This window comes from Bubalus bubalis, chromosome 2 (genome assembly GCF_019923935.1).
Source record: "Bubalus bubalis isolate 160015118507 breed Murrah chromosome 2, NDDB_SH_1, whole genome shotgun sequence".
Classification (NCBI taxonomy): domain Eukaryota; kingdom Metazoa; phylum Chordata; class Mammalia; order Artiodactyla; family Bovidae; genus Bubalus; species Bubalus bubalis.
In genome coordinates this window covers 36,398,311-36,415,636 of record NC_059158.1, presented here as the reverse complement: position 1 = coordinate 36,415,636, position 17,326 = coordinate 36,398,311, and the positions used below count along the sequence as shown (strand labels likewise).

Below are 17,326 nucleotides of genomic sequence, written 5' to 3'. Positions count from 1 at the left end.
CTTTCCTTTGAAGAGAGCCCTGGGGGAGACCAGACTGATGTCAGCCCTCAGTCGCTCAGAAATGAGGGGCTCCTGGGGAGACACCCCCCGGGCCCCCAGATTCCGGATGCGTTTGGGGTGGGAGCGGGCAGGGGAAGGCCCCCGGGTGTCCACATCACCCCTCCCATCACAGCCACCAGGTACAGGTGAAGGAGGAGCCGGCTGAGGCCGAGGAGGACAGGCGGCCCGGGCCCCCTCTGGGGCCCCCCAACCCCAGCACCGTGGGGCCTCCAGAAGACAGGGACCTGGAGGAGGAGCTGCCGGGAGAAGAACTGTCCTAAGGGCCTCCAGGGGTAGGGGTGAGACCCCGCCCTCTGGAACAGGCCCCACTTACCCCCACGCCCCACCCCGCCCAACCTCAAGGCACTTCCGGGACTCAGATGAGGGGGCTGGGCCAGCAACTCCCAAGGTGACCTGACTGACCTACGACACTCGGGGGCAGGGACGGTCCGCTCCCCACCCCGAGGGGACACAGAATCCCTGGTCTGGGACCGGCAGAGGACACGGAGGGCCCAGACCCCTCCTCAGATCCCCCCTCCAAACATCTGAATTTCACGCCCCTTGCCCCCAACCACCAGCAGCATCAGGGCCCTCCTCCCCCACCAGCTCGCCCCTACAGGGCCGCTCAGCGCCTTGGAGACCCGCAGGCGGGGCTAAGCCACCCTCAAACCCAGGGCACTGCACCCCTGGCTCTGGCTGTGTGGTCTGGCCAGAGGCCCTCACCTCCCCCATCTATGCTCCCTTCCACCATCTTGTCCGTACTGTGAAGAAATAACTAACTCCATCCCAACTCCTTCCGCTGCCCTGGCCTGGGTCAGAGCAGCTAAATCTCAGAGCAGCCCCAGGAGAAACCAGCCCCCTCAGCTCTGCCTGTTAGGAAGCCACAACTAGTAGGGGGGAGGCGGCAGGGTGGACAAGTTCCGGGGTGGGGGGAGAGAACCCGGATTGGGGGCGGGGTCCGTGGAAGCAGGGCGCCCGGCTCCAGGCTGAAGCAGGCCTCCATCCCTGTTTGTGGCTGCTGCCCCTCACGCCAGGAAGCACAGGAAGAGGCCTGTGCCCGGTGGACTCATGGAGGTGGAGCCGAGCTACCTTTGAGGCTGGAGTCGGGCCTAGGTGTTGCCAGGGCTGCAGGAAAGCATATGCCTCCGTCCCAGGAAAAGGCCAGGCTGAAAGCAGGTGGGCAGGCGGGCGGGATGAATATGGTGGCTGCTGTGACCCAACCGGTCACTCCCACCCCAGCCTTCAGGTCCCCCATTGCAGTCTTCCCTCACCCACCCCCCACCCTGCACCCCTCAGTTACACGGATGACCAAAGACCTTTCTTATGCCGGAAGCAAAAACCAAAACTTTTTGTTGGCTTTTTCCTTTGTCGCCTCCCACATCCCCTGCTCCTCATGCCCACCCCAGCCCCAGGCTGGAAGCCCTCCCCAATTTAAGTTATTGTTTTAAACCAAAGTTTACAGTGTCTGTTGGTGGCCAAGACCCCCTCTCTCCACCCCCGCCCCGAGGACCCTGGGACTCAGTAGAAGCTGGCGGCCCTGCGCACCTCCCCTCTGCTCCAGTCCAGCAGAGGGAAGGAGATTGCCGCCCTCAGCTCCCCCTGCAGGGTTCTTGTCCCCTTGGGCCATGGGCACGGGGAGCCCTCCTCCCAACCCTGGGCTGCTTCCTGGGGGCTCTCCCAACCCCCCTCTCCAGGACCAAGTTCCGCATCACACTGGGAGTGTGGATTCCAGCGAAGGAGCTGGGAAAAAAAGTGAGACTCTCCACAGACCCCCTATGGGGGACCCCAACTTAAGGCCAAGGACTGGGTGTTTGATGCTTACACAACACCCCAGGCCAGGCCCCTTTGCTGAGAAGACTCCTTGGACTATTTCCCAAGAAACCCCCACATACACCCCTTCACAAGCCACCCTTCCCAAGAGGCAGGGGGCCCTCCGCCCCCTCCCCTATGTACTCCCCACCTGTGTTCTGTTTGACCAGCACAGAAATATTAAACGTCCTCTCTTCACCGGGCCCTGCGTGTGTCAGCAAGGGAGGGGAGGACGCTCTGGGCAGCAGGGGCTCCTGGAGGGGCACTTGCTGCAAGTGCGGAAGTGGACCGAGCCCCAGCACCAGCGTCTCCGCCTCCATGATCCTTCACAGCTTTGTTCCAGCTCCTCTCCGCTCCACCTGGCTCCCTTTTCATCTGGGGAATTTTCTCTGAAACCAGGTCTCCATCATTATGTTTTCTCCCAAAGTCACAACTACTGGGCCTGGTTCCTTCATGGGTTTGAAATCCAAGTTTTCCTGCCTGGACGTTTTCGCTGGGCAGTAGATTTCCTCCTGGGATCCAGAGGGTTCTTGCTGCAGAAGCACATGCCCAGGAAGCCCTCTGGACCCATCACCCATGGGTGGAGGCTACCTGGATAGGTGTGTGTAGGGGAGGGAGTGGCATTGAGATGCTTGTCCTCCACTGTGTGGTGTAAGCGCACAGTATAGACTTGGGTCAAAAAAGGGGTTATTGCAGCCCATGGAAAGGGACCCTGGACAGCTGGGGGAGGGAAGGAAGAGGTTCAGGCTGTTAAGGGCAGAGTAGGGTAGGGGGCACCACCACACTGGCCCACACCAAATCCTGACTCCCTACCTACTACCCATCTGCAGTAGGGGAGCCCTCCCCACCTCAGACCCCAGCTCCCTTCCAGCACCATGGGCACTTCACAGCAGAGCCCGGGAAGGAGTATGTGCACTTGGGGGAAGTGTGGAGAGAGGAGGGAAGGTGTTGAGAAAGACCCGGCATCAGTAACTCCACAAAGCATCAAAATGCTGGAACTTTCCAAAAGCCAAGCTTGAGGGAAGTAGCGGGGGAAAGAGCTGGCAGGATCTGGAGGTTGAGTCTCCACTGACTTCTTGTCTCAGGCCTTTCCTCCTTTCAACCATCATCTGTGTCCTCCCCCACTTTCTGTCCAGCCCCATCTACCCCGCCTCCTTCCCCTGCCCTAATCCTCTGCCGGGGTGAATCCCCTGTCCCTGCCTAGAGAGGGCATCTCAGGAGGGGCCAGGCCAGGGGAGCTCTGCCCACTTGCCCACCGGGCGCTATGAAGTAGCACTGCTCAAATTGTAATCTGCCCCCATCACCCTCCATGGAGGCCGCCAGGGTTCTGTACAGTAGGACTGGCTGCAAGTAATCTATGTGGAAATGGGCATTCTCGACAATGCAGCAAAGCAGTTACCCTCAATTTCACTGTGGCCGCTTCCCTTTCCCCCTGCTTTCCCGTGGAACCCGCCAGCCTTCTAGAGAATCCAGAGGTGTAAGCTGCCAGCTCCCAACTCCACCCACAGGAGAAGGTTTGTTCCCTGGTTGGCCCTAGGAGCATTCTTCCCACATGGGAGATTCTAAAGGGACAAGACACCTAGCCTCAGTGTCAGGACAGCCCTTCCAGTGGTCCAACTTCAGTTTCTCCTGCTTCAAACTAGTCTTTTTTATTCCTTCCCCCAGGGATATGGCAAATGTCTGATCAGTACATTTGGACGTGGGGTGAGACCTATCCCAGGTGTTGGCAGAGAAGAAGGTCTTAAAATGCAAGAAACAGGAGGCTGCTGTGGACCTCCGTCTTCTGAGTTAGAGTCAATCATTAATGTCCTTACTGTTCTGACATATCCCACGTGGGGCAGTGCCCCCTCCATCATTTGGTGTTCAGATGCTGTTGTATCCAACTTTTTGCCACCGCATGGACCATAGCCCAAGAGGCTGGTTCCTCTGTCCACGGGATTTCATTACCTCCTAAATAAGAACCCCCTCCCCCACCTCACCCCCAGTCTTGTTTTGCTGTCAGGAAGTTCTGCATGCTGTCTAGCTTCTCTCCCTACTGTTATCGGGAGCAGGTTGTTAGCTCTGGCTGGCTGTTTGTCCAGGTCTGAATATTTCTGCATTTACTGTGTTAGAAGCTGTTCTCAGACTGGCAACCAAAAAAAAAAAAAGGCGGGGGGGGGGGGGGATACTCCAAGCCAGACATTTTGAGGGTGAGAAGGTAACACAGTGGCTTCCCAGGTGGCCCAGGGGTAAAGAATCCGCCTGCCAATGCAGGAGACACCGGTTTGGTCCCTGGGTTGGGAAGATCCCTTGGAGTGGGAAATGGCAACCTGCTCCAGTATTCTTGCCTGGACAGTTCCATGCACAGAGGAGCCTGGTGGGCGGCAGTCTGTGGTCGCAGAATCGGACACGACTGAGCACACACTGGTGACTCTGTGGACTCTGCACTGGGCAGACATTCCCTTCCCCTCACACTCAGGAGGCTCCTTTCCCCCTACTCGCCACCCTCGACCAAGGCCTTTGCCAGTGGCCAGCAGAGGGCGCTTTAGACAAAGCTGAGCTGCTGCTCCTCTTTGGGCAAACTTGCCCTCCAGGGAAGGAGGGGAGGTGGAATGTGGGAGGGAGTGCTCAACCTCCTGTGAGAACTACAGCCCTGTGACCCCACGTCCCAGAGAGCGGTCTCTAGCCCAGGGCAGAAAAGTGTTCCTCCTGCTGTTTGGGGGGCTTCTAGACCCATCCATGGCAACCCACTCCAGTACTCTTGCCTGGAAAATCCCATGGACGGAGGAGCCTGGTAGGCGGCAGTCCATGGGGTCACGAAGAGTCGGACACTTACTGAGCAACTTCACTTCACTTTTCACTTTCATGTATTGGAGAAGGAATGGCAACCCACTCCAGTGTTCTTGCCTGGAGAATCCCAGGACGGCGGAGCCTGGTGGGCCGCCGTCTATGGGGTCGCACAGAGTCGGACACGACTGAAGCGACTTAGCAGCAGCAGACCCATCCAACTTTGACCTGTGAAGCACCTTGAACAAAACGGAAGAAGTAAGAGAGATGAGAGTGATCTGGAGAGAAGACGCCTCTGGAGCCTAGTACACGGCACCGTAAAGGGCTCAGTAAAGATTTTTAATGGTAATGGTAATTACTAACATTTAATGAGCTCTTAGCACACACCACATCCTGTTATAGAAGCCTTATATTTTGTCTACACAACTCTGCTGTTCGTTGTTCAGTCGCTAAATCGTGTCTGATTCTTTGAGACCCCATGGACTGCAGCACTCCAGGCTTCCCTATCCTCCACTATCTCCAGAGGTTGCTCAAACTCATCCATTGAGTGAGTGATGCCACCTAACTCTGAGTTAGATACTATTATTATCCCCATTTCACAGATGAGGAAACTGAGACTTCGGGAATCAGAGACTAACAGGTGAAGCATTAAAAGAAGGAGGAATCTGGTTGAATCTGGGGGAAGAGAAGAGAGCAGGTTGGTGGCTTAGTCTCAGCTTTCTTGTGACACTGTTCACTGTGGCTTCCTCCCCCCTTCTCCTTGGAGACTCCAAAAGGGGAAACTGAAGTGCAGAGTACCTTAGAGCTAGGAATCAGGCCCTGGCTTCAGAGTGCTCTAGGCAGAATCAGGTAAGTTGAGGCTTGAAATGTCACCGAAGGACTTCTGAAGGAGCCTGAGAAAGAAGGCTGAAACGCCCTATAAAAATAATCACACAGGGAGGAGGAGGTAGTGGGCGGGGGCAGCTTCTGCTGGAATAGAGTCTGAGCAGTGAGGGCAGAGAGGCCGCTGGGCAGGGGAGAGGGGTGGAGAGGATTCACAAGGACTGCACACACACACAGGCACACACCTGAGCACGTGCACAGACACATGGGCACACACATGATGCTAATCAGCTACATTTACACCAAGAGGTCCCTTCCATGTTGAAAGCCTGCAATTATCCTGTGGCCACCCCGGGCAAGGACACAAACCACACGGCGGTGACTGTGACGTCCCATCACACAGGCCCGGGTCGCCCGCACACCTGCAGTCTGCCTCCACCTCAGGTTCAGAAGTTTAGAAAAACAACCCCTCCCAAGAAAGTGGTCATGGCGGCAGCCAAGGCTGAAAGGCCCTCTGTCCTACCCAAGAGGGGCTGGGAAGGGGGCATTGGCGACCTTTGAAAGATGGGTTGAATTAACAGGAGTGGTACAGGGTGGGGTGGGCATGCTGGAGTTCCTGGTCCTGTGTAGAAGAAGCCTTTCACCCCTGCTAAGGGTCAGGGCCCCTCCTGCTCTCAGACTGGAACTCAGACTGTCTCCATCGGCCGCTGCCTGGGGTCAAGAGCAGCCAAGCGTGGTAACAGGTGGGTGGACAGCAGAGAAGCCCCGGACTCAGCTCTCAGCTGATTCTCTGGCTGGGAAACTGACGGCAATCAGTGCCAAGGACTGCAGGGGAGAAAACTCAGGCCCTGCAGGGGTCCAGATCCTGCCTCTGCTACTTGCTGGCTCTGTGGTCTTGGGAAAACTTCTTGACCTCTCTGGGCTTTGGTTTCCTCATCTGTAAATTGGGATAGGGTGATCATCACTGGCTTGTTGAAAAGATTAATGATACACATATAAAAATGTGTCATGCGTATTAGGTGCACATTAGGTCCACAGCACATACTAGCTGTTAATGAAATGTAATCTTAGCTGCCAATTACCGTGGGGCTCAGGGGTCCCCTGTGCTCCTGAAGGACTTCCTGGAAGAGAGGCCACAGCTGGGAAGGGAAAACTGACAGGGAGCAGGGAGAGAAAAAAAACATTCTCGACTTGTAGAGGGGCCTAGATGGAGCTTCAGGAAGGTTCATGTGGCAGAAAACAAAGGTCTGTGCGGAGTGGCAGGTGTGAGGAAGACAGTGGGCTGACAGAAGCCCCGCCCACCACTGTCACTGCTGAGCGATATTTATATCCTCTGGCACAGGCTGGGCCTCAGGCAAGTGACTTTCGGAGCCGTCTCCTTATCTATAAAGTGATGATAAGAATTCCTGACTCTGGGACTTCCTGGTGGTCCAGTGGTTAAAACTTCATCTTCTAATCCAGGGGTATGGGTTCAATCCCTACTCAGGGAGCTAAAATCCCACATGCCTCATGGCCAAAAAAACCAAAAACAGAAGCAATATTGTAACAAATTCAATGAAAACTTAAAAAATGATCCACATCCCTGTCTCCAAATATTTAAAGAGAAAAAAGAATCCCTGACTCCTCAGATCGAGGGGAACACTCATGAAGCCTGCACACGGGGCCCATACTGGCTGATACCCCATCAGCAGCAATGCTGCTGGTACTGCTGATGAGCTTCAGAGTTGTGACCCATGTCACTGAGTTTGCATCAGAGGGGACAGTCTGATTCTTCAGGTGAGCTTTATAGTGATCATTGTTCAGTCACCAAGTCGTGTCCAACTCTCTGTGACCCCATGGACTATAGCCTTAAGTGAGCTTAGTGAAAGTGAAGTCGCTCAGTCGTGTCAGGCTCTTTGCAACCCCATGCACTGTAGCCTACCATGCTCCTCAGTCCATGGAATTTTCCAGGCAAGAATACTGGAGTGGGCTGCCATTTCCTTCTCCAGAGGATCTTCCCAACCCAGGGGTTGAACCCGGGTCTCCCACATTGCAGGCAGACGCTTTACCGTCTGAGCCACCAGCTGAGCTTGGCAGGGGCTAAATCTGGTTCCATCACCCTGGGCTGTGGCCTCCAGAGGTGTTCAGAGCAGGCTTCTCAGAGAAGATGTGGTAGTAGAGGAGCCTCGAAGGGAAGCTAAGACTCAGCAGGAGAGCTTGGTAAGTGGAGCAATAGCTGAGAGAAGGCAGGATTGGGGAGGGTTAGAATGTTTAGAGCTCCGGCTGCAGTGGTGGGAGCTGATACGGGAAATGAGGGAGTCAGGTTGTAGAGAGTCCAAGGGCCAGCTGGGGGTCCCAGCCGGGGGTGGGAGGCAGCAGCCAGGAGAGGGTTTAGAGCAGAGGCTGCCCAACTGATAGCTGTGGGGAAAAAGTAGCCGTGGGGTGAGTAGGCTAAGCTGGGGCTGTGGGGGCCAGTTAGGTGGCTACTGGGGCTATCTGGGTGACAGGTAATGGAGTCCTAAAAAGGGAGGTTGCTTTGGGAAAGGATATCAGGAAGCTTTTTGAACAGAATAAAAGCTGAGACCAGGTAGCTGCATGAGAGAAGAAAGGTCCAAAATGACCTCAGCTGGTGTATCTGAAATGCCTATTTATGGGAGAGTGAGGAGGTCAAGTCTGGCACATTTTCACAGTGGAATATTAGACTGTGGAGAAAAAGAGTCCACAGTGCAACTTGTCATAAGCAGGGTACATCTGAGGGGGAAAATGGAAGAAAGATACACAGAGCGCTGCTGGTTACACAGAGCTTTGAAGCCATGCATGTGTAAGACACACATACATGTCATGAACATTGAAAGAATTTGTAGGAATGATAAATACAAATTCAGAATGGTGGTTGCCTCTCTGGGGAAGGGAAGATGCCATGAGAAGGGGTACTCAAGGGGCTTCAAGTATATCAATAATGTTTATGCCTGAGTTGGCTGGTAGGAACACAGGGGTTCATCCCATTATTCCTGATACCTTTGTGTGGCTGGAATATTTCATTTAAAAACAAAAGAAGAATGATTCCAAGGTTTGGGTCCTGGGCCAAAGGAAGAAATCTCACTCCTTCAGCCCCTCTGGGCTCAAGACAGGGCCAAGGAAGAGGTCTGTCGTTCAGCTGGGCCTGCAGGGAGGGCCAGGACAAGCAAGCTGGCCCTATGCAGAGGGGCTGGAGAGATGAACCTTGCTGAAATACTGATACATCTGGGCCCACATCTGGTTGTGGGCCAAGAAACATGGCTGTGAAGGAAGGCAGAGATGGAGGAGGCAATCAGGGAAGAGAGCCAGTGAGAAGGCAGCCTGAGGCCAAGGCAGGGGTTCTGCAGGGCGGGGCTGAGGTGCTCAGGGAGGGCAAAGTCTGGAAGAACCACCCCTCCTCAACCACTACCATCCCTCCATGGACTTGGCAACAGGAACCCCTGGCGCCCTAGGATAGCATCTACTCTGAGAGAAGGGAGTTGTATTAAGGAGGTCATGTATGCAGCAGAAAGGGAGGCAGGAGTGTAAACTCTCTCAGCAAAGGGAGAGAGCAAGTGAGGACCCCAGCAGGGGAGGGGAAGGGGATACCCTTGGAATGTCAAGAAAAGGTTTTACTATCCGTATTTTTGACTGTACTGATATTGTGGGTTTTGATACATGTTTAAGTGGGGATAGGAGAGGACAGCAGAGATTCAGCGTGATACTCCCATGAGGACCCACCCTTGTCCATCAGACTAGGCACCTCTCACACCCCCGTCCTTGTTATCTCCCCCAAGGCTCAGGCTTGCCATGCCCTCAGGAAGAGGGCTGGGGTCCACTCTGGGAGGGGGAGTCTGGACACAGTCATGGAACTTGCAAATGGCCAAGGGGAGGGAGGGAGGCGGGATGCGAGGCGGGATGCCATCTGGGAGCAGAGGCCCTGGCCTGGACCTGGTGAAGCTGATCCAAGGGAGGGGAGACCCAGCCTAGTGAGGGTGAAGGTGAAGTTGGCTCTGACACCCGAAGTGGAGGTGAAAGAGAAGTAGGGAAGTGGAGGTAGGGCAGGGGGCTGGTCAGCCCCTGGAGCCAAGACGTCGCCCTGAGGTCTTGACCCTGGAGGCCTGCCCACCCTCTTCGTCCCTGTCCCACTGCGCTGGCCACCCTCACCCCACCGCCATTCTGTCCACACACATTCCTCTCCTCCATCTACCCTCTTCCTCATTCTGCTCTTCTCCCTGCTTCCCAAAGAACACTTGGCTGTGATGGGCTGTTCCCAGATGCCTTCTCCCACAGTCCACGCTGGTCCTCACCATCACCCTCCCCGCAGGCCTGACCCAAGCCCAGCTTGGCTATCTGATTTTGCTTCCACACCAGAAAGTCAGTCAGCCCAGACCAGCCCTCTGATCCTCCCCACACCTTCAAGCACATGTAAGTCCATCTATAAATCTTTACGGAGCCCCTGCTCTCTACCCAGGCTGGTGCCAAGTGCCATGAGGAATGCTGGAAGGAATAGCTAAGCACAGACCCTGCCCTTGCGGGACAGACAGAACAGTTAGGGAAGAAAGACAGATACGTAAAGGAGTGAAATAATAAATCAAGTTAAGGCAGCATGCAAAAGAACATGCTCTTTTCTGTTTTGCTGTGAGCAATCTTTGGTACAAAGAAGGTCCTTCTAATGACACTTTCAAGGAGTTTAATTATTTAAACCATCTTCCTATCAAAGTATTATTAATATGGTGACAATGGAGGCAGCAGCATAGAAGAGAATAGACACAGACAAATAATGAAATATAACTATAAAGTCAATCACTCACACATTCAACATTTATTGAGAACTTAATGCATACGAGATACCGAGCTAAGCCCCTAATGTACAGGATGGATAAGACCCAGTCCCTCCCCTCAAACAACCCCAAAGAAGGACAGATATGTTAGCCAAACATGGCAACATGACTTTTGATTCAAGGTTGGGAACCTAGAAGAGGGTGTGGGCAATTTCTGGGGTAACTCGGGGAGCTTGGTGTCAGAGGCAGCATTTACAATGAGTTTTGGGAGATGTGCAGGCAGAGGGATCAGGGTCTGGAGGGGACCAGTGTGTTCAGATTGGCAGTGATCAGGCCCAGTGGTCTTAGCAGGAGAAGCAGGCTGGGAGAGGCAGATATAGTAGTCATATTGTGGAAACTCACCTGCCTACTCAGAAACTGGGGCTTTTTGCTCTAGACAAAATATTTTGTGGCCATGAATGACATGACTATGGCAAGTATATTTGTTTGAAGACATTTCGTAAGTTAGATGTGAAGGGAAAATACTCGAAGATCACTAACAGGCTGTTTGTTCAGACCTGGATATGAGAGGCTGGATCTTGCTGCGAACAGAGGAGGGGAAACGGGAGGGACTCCAGAGGAAGAGAGAAGGGGAGAGTGCCCACAAACAGGAGGCAAAGGACACAAAGGTGCAGAGAGGACCCTGTGGTGTCAAACCGTAGGTAACCGAGCAGCAGGAGCCACTGGCAGAAATCAGGACCCACAGAGAATCAGAACCTTATTTTGCAGAAGAGGATGGGGGAGTGGTCTGGATCAAGTTGAACTTGAGGTGACCACAGAGATTTCAACTGGAGCACCTCTAATTAGAGGTGGCAAGTTGAGCTCATGCATTTTCCTCCTGAAGCCCTGCTTAACTACACAGAGGGACTTGTTCTTAAGGTGTAGGTTCATAGAAGCCAGTAGAACAAGGGAGGAGACAACAGCAACAAGTTTTGGAAGCTGGAGAGAGGATGGGCTGAGAAGGCTGAGTCCTGCCAGAGATGAGCGCAGCTGAGAAGCAGCCCCACTCCCCGACTCAGGGCCCGGGGCTCCGGGCTAGATTGGCATTGGTTACTTTTAGAAGCAGGGATAAGGGTGAATTTTAAAAGGTAAAACGGAAATGGTTGTCAGGGGTTGGGAGGAGGGAGGAATGAATAGATGGGGCACAGGATTTTTAGGGCAGTGAAAATAATGTGAAACTATATGGTGAGTATGTGCCTTTACACATTTGTCCAAACCCATAGAATGTTCAACACCAAGGGTGAACACTCATGTAAACTATGGACTTTGGGGACAATGGTGTGTCCATGTAGGTTCATCCACTGTAACAAATGTCCCCTGGGGAGAGAATGTTGATGGTAAGGGAGGCTGTGCATGTGTGGGCAGGAAAGCAGGGGGCGTACGGGAACTCACTGGACTTTCCACTCAACTTTTTGGTGAACCTAAAACTTCTCTGAAAGGAAAGTTATGACCAACCTATATAGCATATTAAAAAGCAGAGACATTACTTTGCCAACAAAGGTCCATCCAGTCAAGGCTATGGTTTTTCCAGTGGTCATGTATGGATGTGAGAGTTGGACTGTGAAGAAAGCTGAGTGCCAAAGAATTGATGGGTTTGAACTGTGGTGTTGGAGAAGACTCTTGAGAGTCCCTTGGACTGTAAGGAGATCCAACCAGTGCATTCTAAGGGAGATCAGTCCTGGGTGTTCATTGGAAGGATTGATGCTAAAGCTGAAACTCCAGTACTTTGGCCACCTCATGCGAAGAGTTGACTCATTGGAAAAGATTCTGATGCTGGGAGGGATTGGGGGCAGGAGGAGAAGGGGACGACAGAGGATGAGATGGCTGGATAGCATCACCGACTCGATGGACACAAGTTTGGGTAGATTCTGGGAGTTGGTGATGGACAGGGAGGCCTGGTGTGCTGGGGTTGCAAAGAGTTGGACACGACTGAACAACTGAACTGAACTGAAAACTTCTCTGAGAAGAAATTAAGCCTATGAACTTCCCTGGCGGTCCAGTGGTTTAAGACTTCTCCTTCCAGAGCAGGGAGTGTGGGTTCAGTCTCTGGTCAGGGAACTAAGATCCCACATACTTCCTGGCCCAAAGGCCAAAAACCATAAAACAGAAGCAATAGTGTAACACATTCAATGAAGACTTTAAAAATGGTCCCCATCAAAAAAATCTTTAAAAAATAAAAAAGCCTGTTTAAAAAAAAAAAAAATTAAAAGTCAATTTAAGGAGCAGTTAGTTCTCCAAATCCCCTCCCTTACTTTGTGCAGGTCAGTTCCTTTCCCTCCCTGTACCATCGCAGGTGATGGGAGATGTATACTCTAGAGTGAGTAAGATGGAGAGTCTTTGGGCTGGGGAACACAGATGTAAGAGAGGCAGGGTCACTACAGGGGGACTGGGTGAGAGACTCTGACATCAAGAGAGATTTTTTTTTTAGTATTCTTAAAAATGTATTTATTTATCTATTTAGTTCTGGTTGCCCTGGGTCTTCGTTGCTACTCGAGGACTTTCCTCTAGTTGCAGCAGGCAGGGGCTACTCTTCGTTGCAGTGCATGGGCTTCCCATCGCGGTGGCTTCTCTCGTTGTGGAGCACAGGCTCTAGGCGCATGGGCCTTAGTAGTTGTGGCCCATGGACTTTGTTGCCCCACAGCATGTGGGATCTTCTCAGACCAGGGTTGAACCCATGTCCCTTGCATTGGCAGGCAATGCTGAACCACTCTACCACCAAGGAAGTCCTCAAGGGTTTCTAAAGGGTAGAGGCAGCAAAGGCCCGCCCATAGTCGCAAAGCTTTTAGAGTTCCATTCTTCAGCAGGAACCCAAAGATTCACAGACACATGAGGAAAGCATCTAATATGAAAAACAGAGATCAAAACAAACAGATTAAAACAATTTTGAGGATACTGTTGTGCAGACAGAAGGAAATTTTTAAAAAACTTTATTCTCAGAGAAATATGATATTGCAACCGTGAGATCAGAATAAGATGCTATAAAAATGAACATTCAGGAAACAAAATAAGGTCTCAGAGATTTAAAATATAACAGGAATGAAAATTAAACAGAAAGACCGGAAGTTAAAGATATCCTCCCAAACTCTAGCAAACAAAGAAACAAAATCAAAGAAAAAAAACAGAAAAGAGAAAAATCCCTTAAAAATTATTTCAAGAGCTCTTTCCCTTCAGCAGGCCACAGACAATCCGCCCTGCCTGGTGTTACCAGTATTGTAAGAACAAGCCATACCCAAAATCTCCCTTCTGCTTCTGCCGAGATGTCCCTGGTGGTAAGACTATTATCACTGACGTGGGGCAGAAGAAGGCAAAAGTGGATGAGTTCCTACTCTGTGGCCACATGGTATCGGATGAATATCAGCAGTTCTCCTCTAAAGCCCTGTAGGCTGCCCGTATTTGTGCCAACAAGTACATGGTGAAAAGCTGTGGCAAAGATGGTTTTCACATCCAAATGTAGCTCCACCCCTTCTATGTCACCTATATCAACAAGATGTTGTCCTGTGATAGACTCCAGACAGGTATGCAAGATGCCTTTGGAGAGCCCCAGGGCACAGTGGCCAGGGTCCACACTGGACAAGACACCATGTCCACCCTCACTAAGCTGCAGAGCAGGAAGCATGTGACTGAGGTCCTCTGCAGAGCCAAGTGAAAGTTTCCTGGACACCTGAAGATCTACATCTCCAAGAAGCAGGGATTTACTATTTAATGCAGATGAATTTGAAAACACGGTGGCAGAAAAGCAGTTCATCCCAGATGGGTGTGGGGTCAAATATATCCCCAGTCGTGGCCCTCAGAACAAATGGTGGCCCTTGTGCTCATGAGAGCCATGGCACTGTCCCCTGCTTACTTACACCCACCAATAAATCCTACTTTCCTATAAAAAAAAAATTACTTCTAGAGCATTTCCCAGAATTGATGGACATGAGTTTCCAAACTGAATAGGCCAAAGAGTATATGAAAATGTGCCCTCACCAAAGCACAACATCATAGAATTTCAGAACACTGGTGACAAAAAGAAGATGCCACAAACTTCTAGAAAGAAAACTGAATCACATGAAACGATCAGAACTCAAAACAGCATTGGTTGTTTAAGAGAACTGTCATAGAATATGAGGGAGCATTGCCTTCAAAGTTCTAAGGGAAGATTTTTTTCCAACCTAAAATTCCATACCCTGCTAAACTATTAAGTGTAAAACAAAAACATGCTGAGACATGCAAATTCTCCCCAAATTACAACTTCCATTGACCATTTCTACAGTGGGAGGGTGGAGGGTGTGTTCCCTCCTGCAAACACAAGACAAAGACATCAGAAAATCAACAGGAGAGAGAGATTAGGATCAGTGCCTGAAATAGAGAGCCAGTATATCCTCCTGCAGGAGTGAAAGGGCTCTGGGAGCAATTTCTTCAAGAAGATGAAATGCACAGGATGCCTAAAACTTGGACTTATTGAGATGAGATCTACACTACCAGGAAAGATTTGGGGACCGAATCCCTAACATGGATAAGGAAAACAAAGCAGATTTTAAAAAGGGCAGCTCACTCCATAGAGAACAAATGTTGAAATAATATTAATAATCTACTACATGGTTTAGCTATAAATAACAATTAGTCATAAAAATGAAGACGTTGATGGGACTTCCCTGGTAGCCCTGTGGTTAAGACTCTGCGCTTCTGCTGCAGGGGGCCCAGGTTCAATTTCCCCGATTAGGGAGTTAAGATCCCACAGGCTGTGAGGTGTGGCCAAAAAAAATTAAATTTAATTAAAAAAAGTGAAGACATTGAGTTTCTGTCTAACCAAGAGGATGATATAACCATATTGGGAGAATGGGGAGACAGGCTGGGGTTCTAGGTTCTAACGGGGAGGGTGGATAAAAGAAAATTTAATCTACATCTTATAAAGTGAGAACTGAGGGACTTCTCTGCAGTCCAGTGGTTAAGACTTCGCCTTCCAATGCAGGGGGTGCGGGTTCGATCCTTGGTCAGGGAGCTAAGATCTCGCATGCCTCCCAGCCAAAAAGCTAAAACCTAAAACAGAAGCAAGATTGTAACAAATTCAATAAAAACTTAAAGATCCACATTGAAAAAAAAATCTTAAAAAAAAATTAAGTGAGAACTTAATTGGCACCTAATACTGATAAGTCCAAAAATAGTGGTGAAAGTCTCTTCCACTCAAAGGAATGATCTAAAAGAATTGACGGTGCCTGTAGCTGGGTAGTGGGGGATGGGCTGAGGGGGTGGCAGTGAGGGCCAGAGAGCCAGGTCACTGCTGCTTTCTTCACAAGGCTGATAGAGCTCAATCTTCTCAACCACGGCGCAGCACGTAGTCCTCTCTGGTCTAATTCCATGCTTATTCATCTGCCTGTCTCCTAGAAGGCGAGCTTTACAAAAACCAGCACCCAGCCCAGTACCTGTCAGACAGCAGACCACATGCTTGTGGCCTGAATCATCATAGGTTCAAGCTGGGAGGAAACTTTCATTTCAACCTGATCTTTTTACAGGTTAGAAAACTGAAGCCCCCAGAAGAAAGGGGATGTTCCCCATGGCACAGGTGGTGAGTGAGTGACAGTTCCCAGGCTACAATGTCAACCTCTGGATTCTCTGTCCATCCTCCTGCAAGCCCAGAGGCTGCTTTTGAATCTGCAGAATCAGTGACAGTTTGAAAACTGAGCAGCTCTCATGGGGAGAGGATTTAAAGAGGGAGGAAAGGCAACAGAAGGGGAAAGACAGCGCCCAGGCAGAGATAGAAGTGGCTCCTACCGGAATGCCGTGGCCTGGCCAAGCTGGGAGAACGGCAGCATCTCCCAGAAGGGGAGGTGACCGCCTGGAACCCACCAGGGGTCCCACTGACATTCAGAGTTCCAGATCATACCTCATGGCTTGCCATCCAGGGATCAGCATGATGCTACTGCTGCTGCCAAGTTACAGAATGGCCCCTGGGAGGCTGCAGCAGAAAAATGGCACATCTCCTCCATGTTTTCTGTGAGCAAAAGCAGCCCCAAAGGGCACTCACTGCTGCTTCCAAATACTACCCAGTGCATCCACGTTGGGATTCCCAGGTGGCTGTAGTGGTAAATAACCCGCCTGCCAGTGCAGGTAGATGTAAGAGACACAGGTTCAATCCCTGGGTGGGGAAGATCCCCTGGAGGAGAGCACAGCAACCCACTCCAGCATTCTTGCCTGGAGAATCCCATGGACAGAGGAGCCTGGCGGGCTGCAGTCCACAAGGTGGCACGCACAGAGTCAGACACGACAGAAGAGACTTAGCACGCACGCACAGCCACGTTAGGTGGAAATCACCACCCAGATCCCTATTGTCAGCAAGTCTGAGGCATCTGGCTTTCAGCTCCATGACTTCTGTAGAGAAGGGTGGACCGGAGGCTGACAGTGATGCTCCACGGTGCCCTCTGGTGATTTCACGTCATCCCTCTCCCCTCTCCCTCTGCCCCAGGCTACTGTAGCGCCAGAAGTGTCCCTTCTCTTCCCAGGGCTCCAGTGAATGCCTGTCTGTTGGTAAATTCACACAAACTGATGCCTGAAGGGTCCCCTGGCTACCCAGCTCTGAATCCTGGTGTGGGCTCTACAGGCCTGAGGAGATACTAATCTTGTCAATCTAAGCATCTAAGCATCGAGGATCAAGAGGGGAGGGAAACTTCAGGTTTAGCTTGTGACGCAGGAAGACTATTCAGCAGGATGCTGGTAAGCAGGCAGGAGGGAGTCCTGTGCCAGGGAAATGCCCACTGTGGGCAGCCCCGTATCCATCACAGAGCAGGCACTGGGTATCAGGAGGCTGGCCACATGGGTCCCCAGGTGAGCAAGCTGGACAAGCCAGGTGACCTTTTCCAGAGATAAGATCCAGTTGGGATCATGTGAAGTCTAGTGGCGGCCCAGGCAGGGTAAGGGGCTGGGAATCTGGGTCAAAGGCTGGCTCAGGACTTCTCTGGTGGTCCAATGGCTAAGACTCCAAACTCTCAACACAGGAGGCCCAGTTCCATCCCTGGTCAAGGAGGTAAATCCCACATGCCACAACTAGCAGTTTGCCTGCCACAACCAAGACCTGATGCAGGGCATCCCTGGTGGCCCAGTGGTAAAAGAAT

General features: G+C 51.6%; 1 protein-coding gene and 2 pseudogenes across 6 annotated transcripts in view; all 3 read left to right on the top strand.

Moving 5' to 3' along the window:
• The window catches only part of FOXP4 (forkhead box P4), a 52,872-nt gene extending 49,046 nt beyond the window's left edge, over positions 1–3,826 (top strand). For 5 of the 6 annotated variants that reach the window (XM_025270223.2, XM_025270240.2, XM_025270230.2 and 2 more), the window contains exon 17: positions 173–1,384. In XM_025270223.2, the coding sequence (XP_025126008.2) occupies positions 173–320 (148 nt within the window). In that variant the 3' untranslated portion in view covers positions 321–1,384. Of the gene's footprint in view, positions 1–172; positions 1,385–3,513 lie in introns of those variants that run through there. The other variant, XM_025270206.2, reaches the window with a different exon arrangement.
• On the top strand, positions 1,364–3,507 carry LOC112577780 (annotated as a pseudogene).
• A 9,551-nt stretch (positions 3,827–13,377) lies between the features above and the next one.
• Positions 13,378–15,246, top strand: LOC102394728 (annotated as a pseudogene).
• Positions 15,247–17,326: the final 2,080 nt, after the last annotated feature.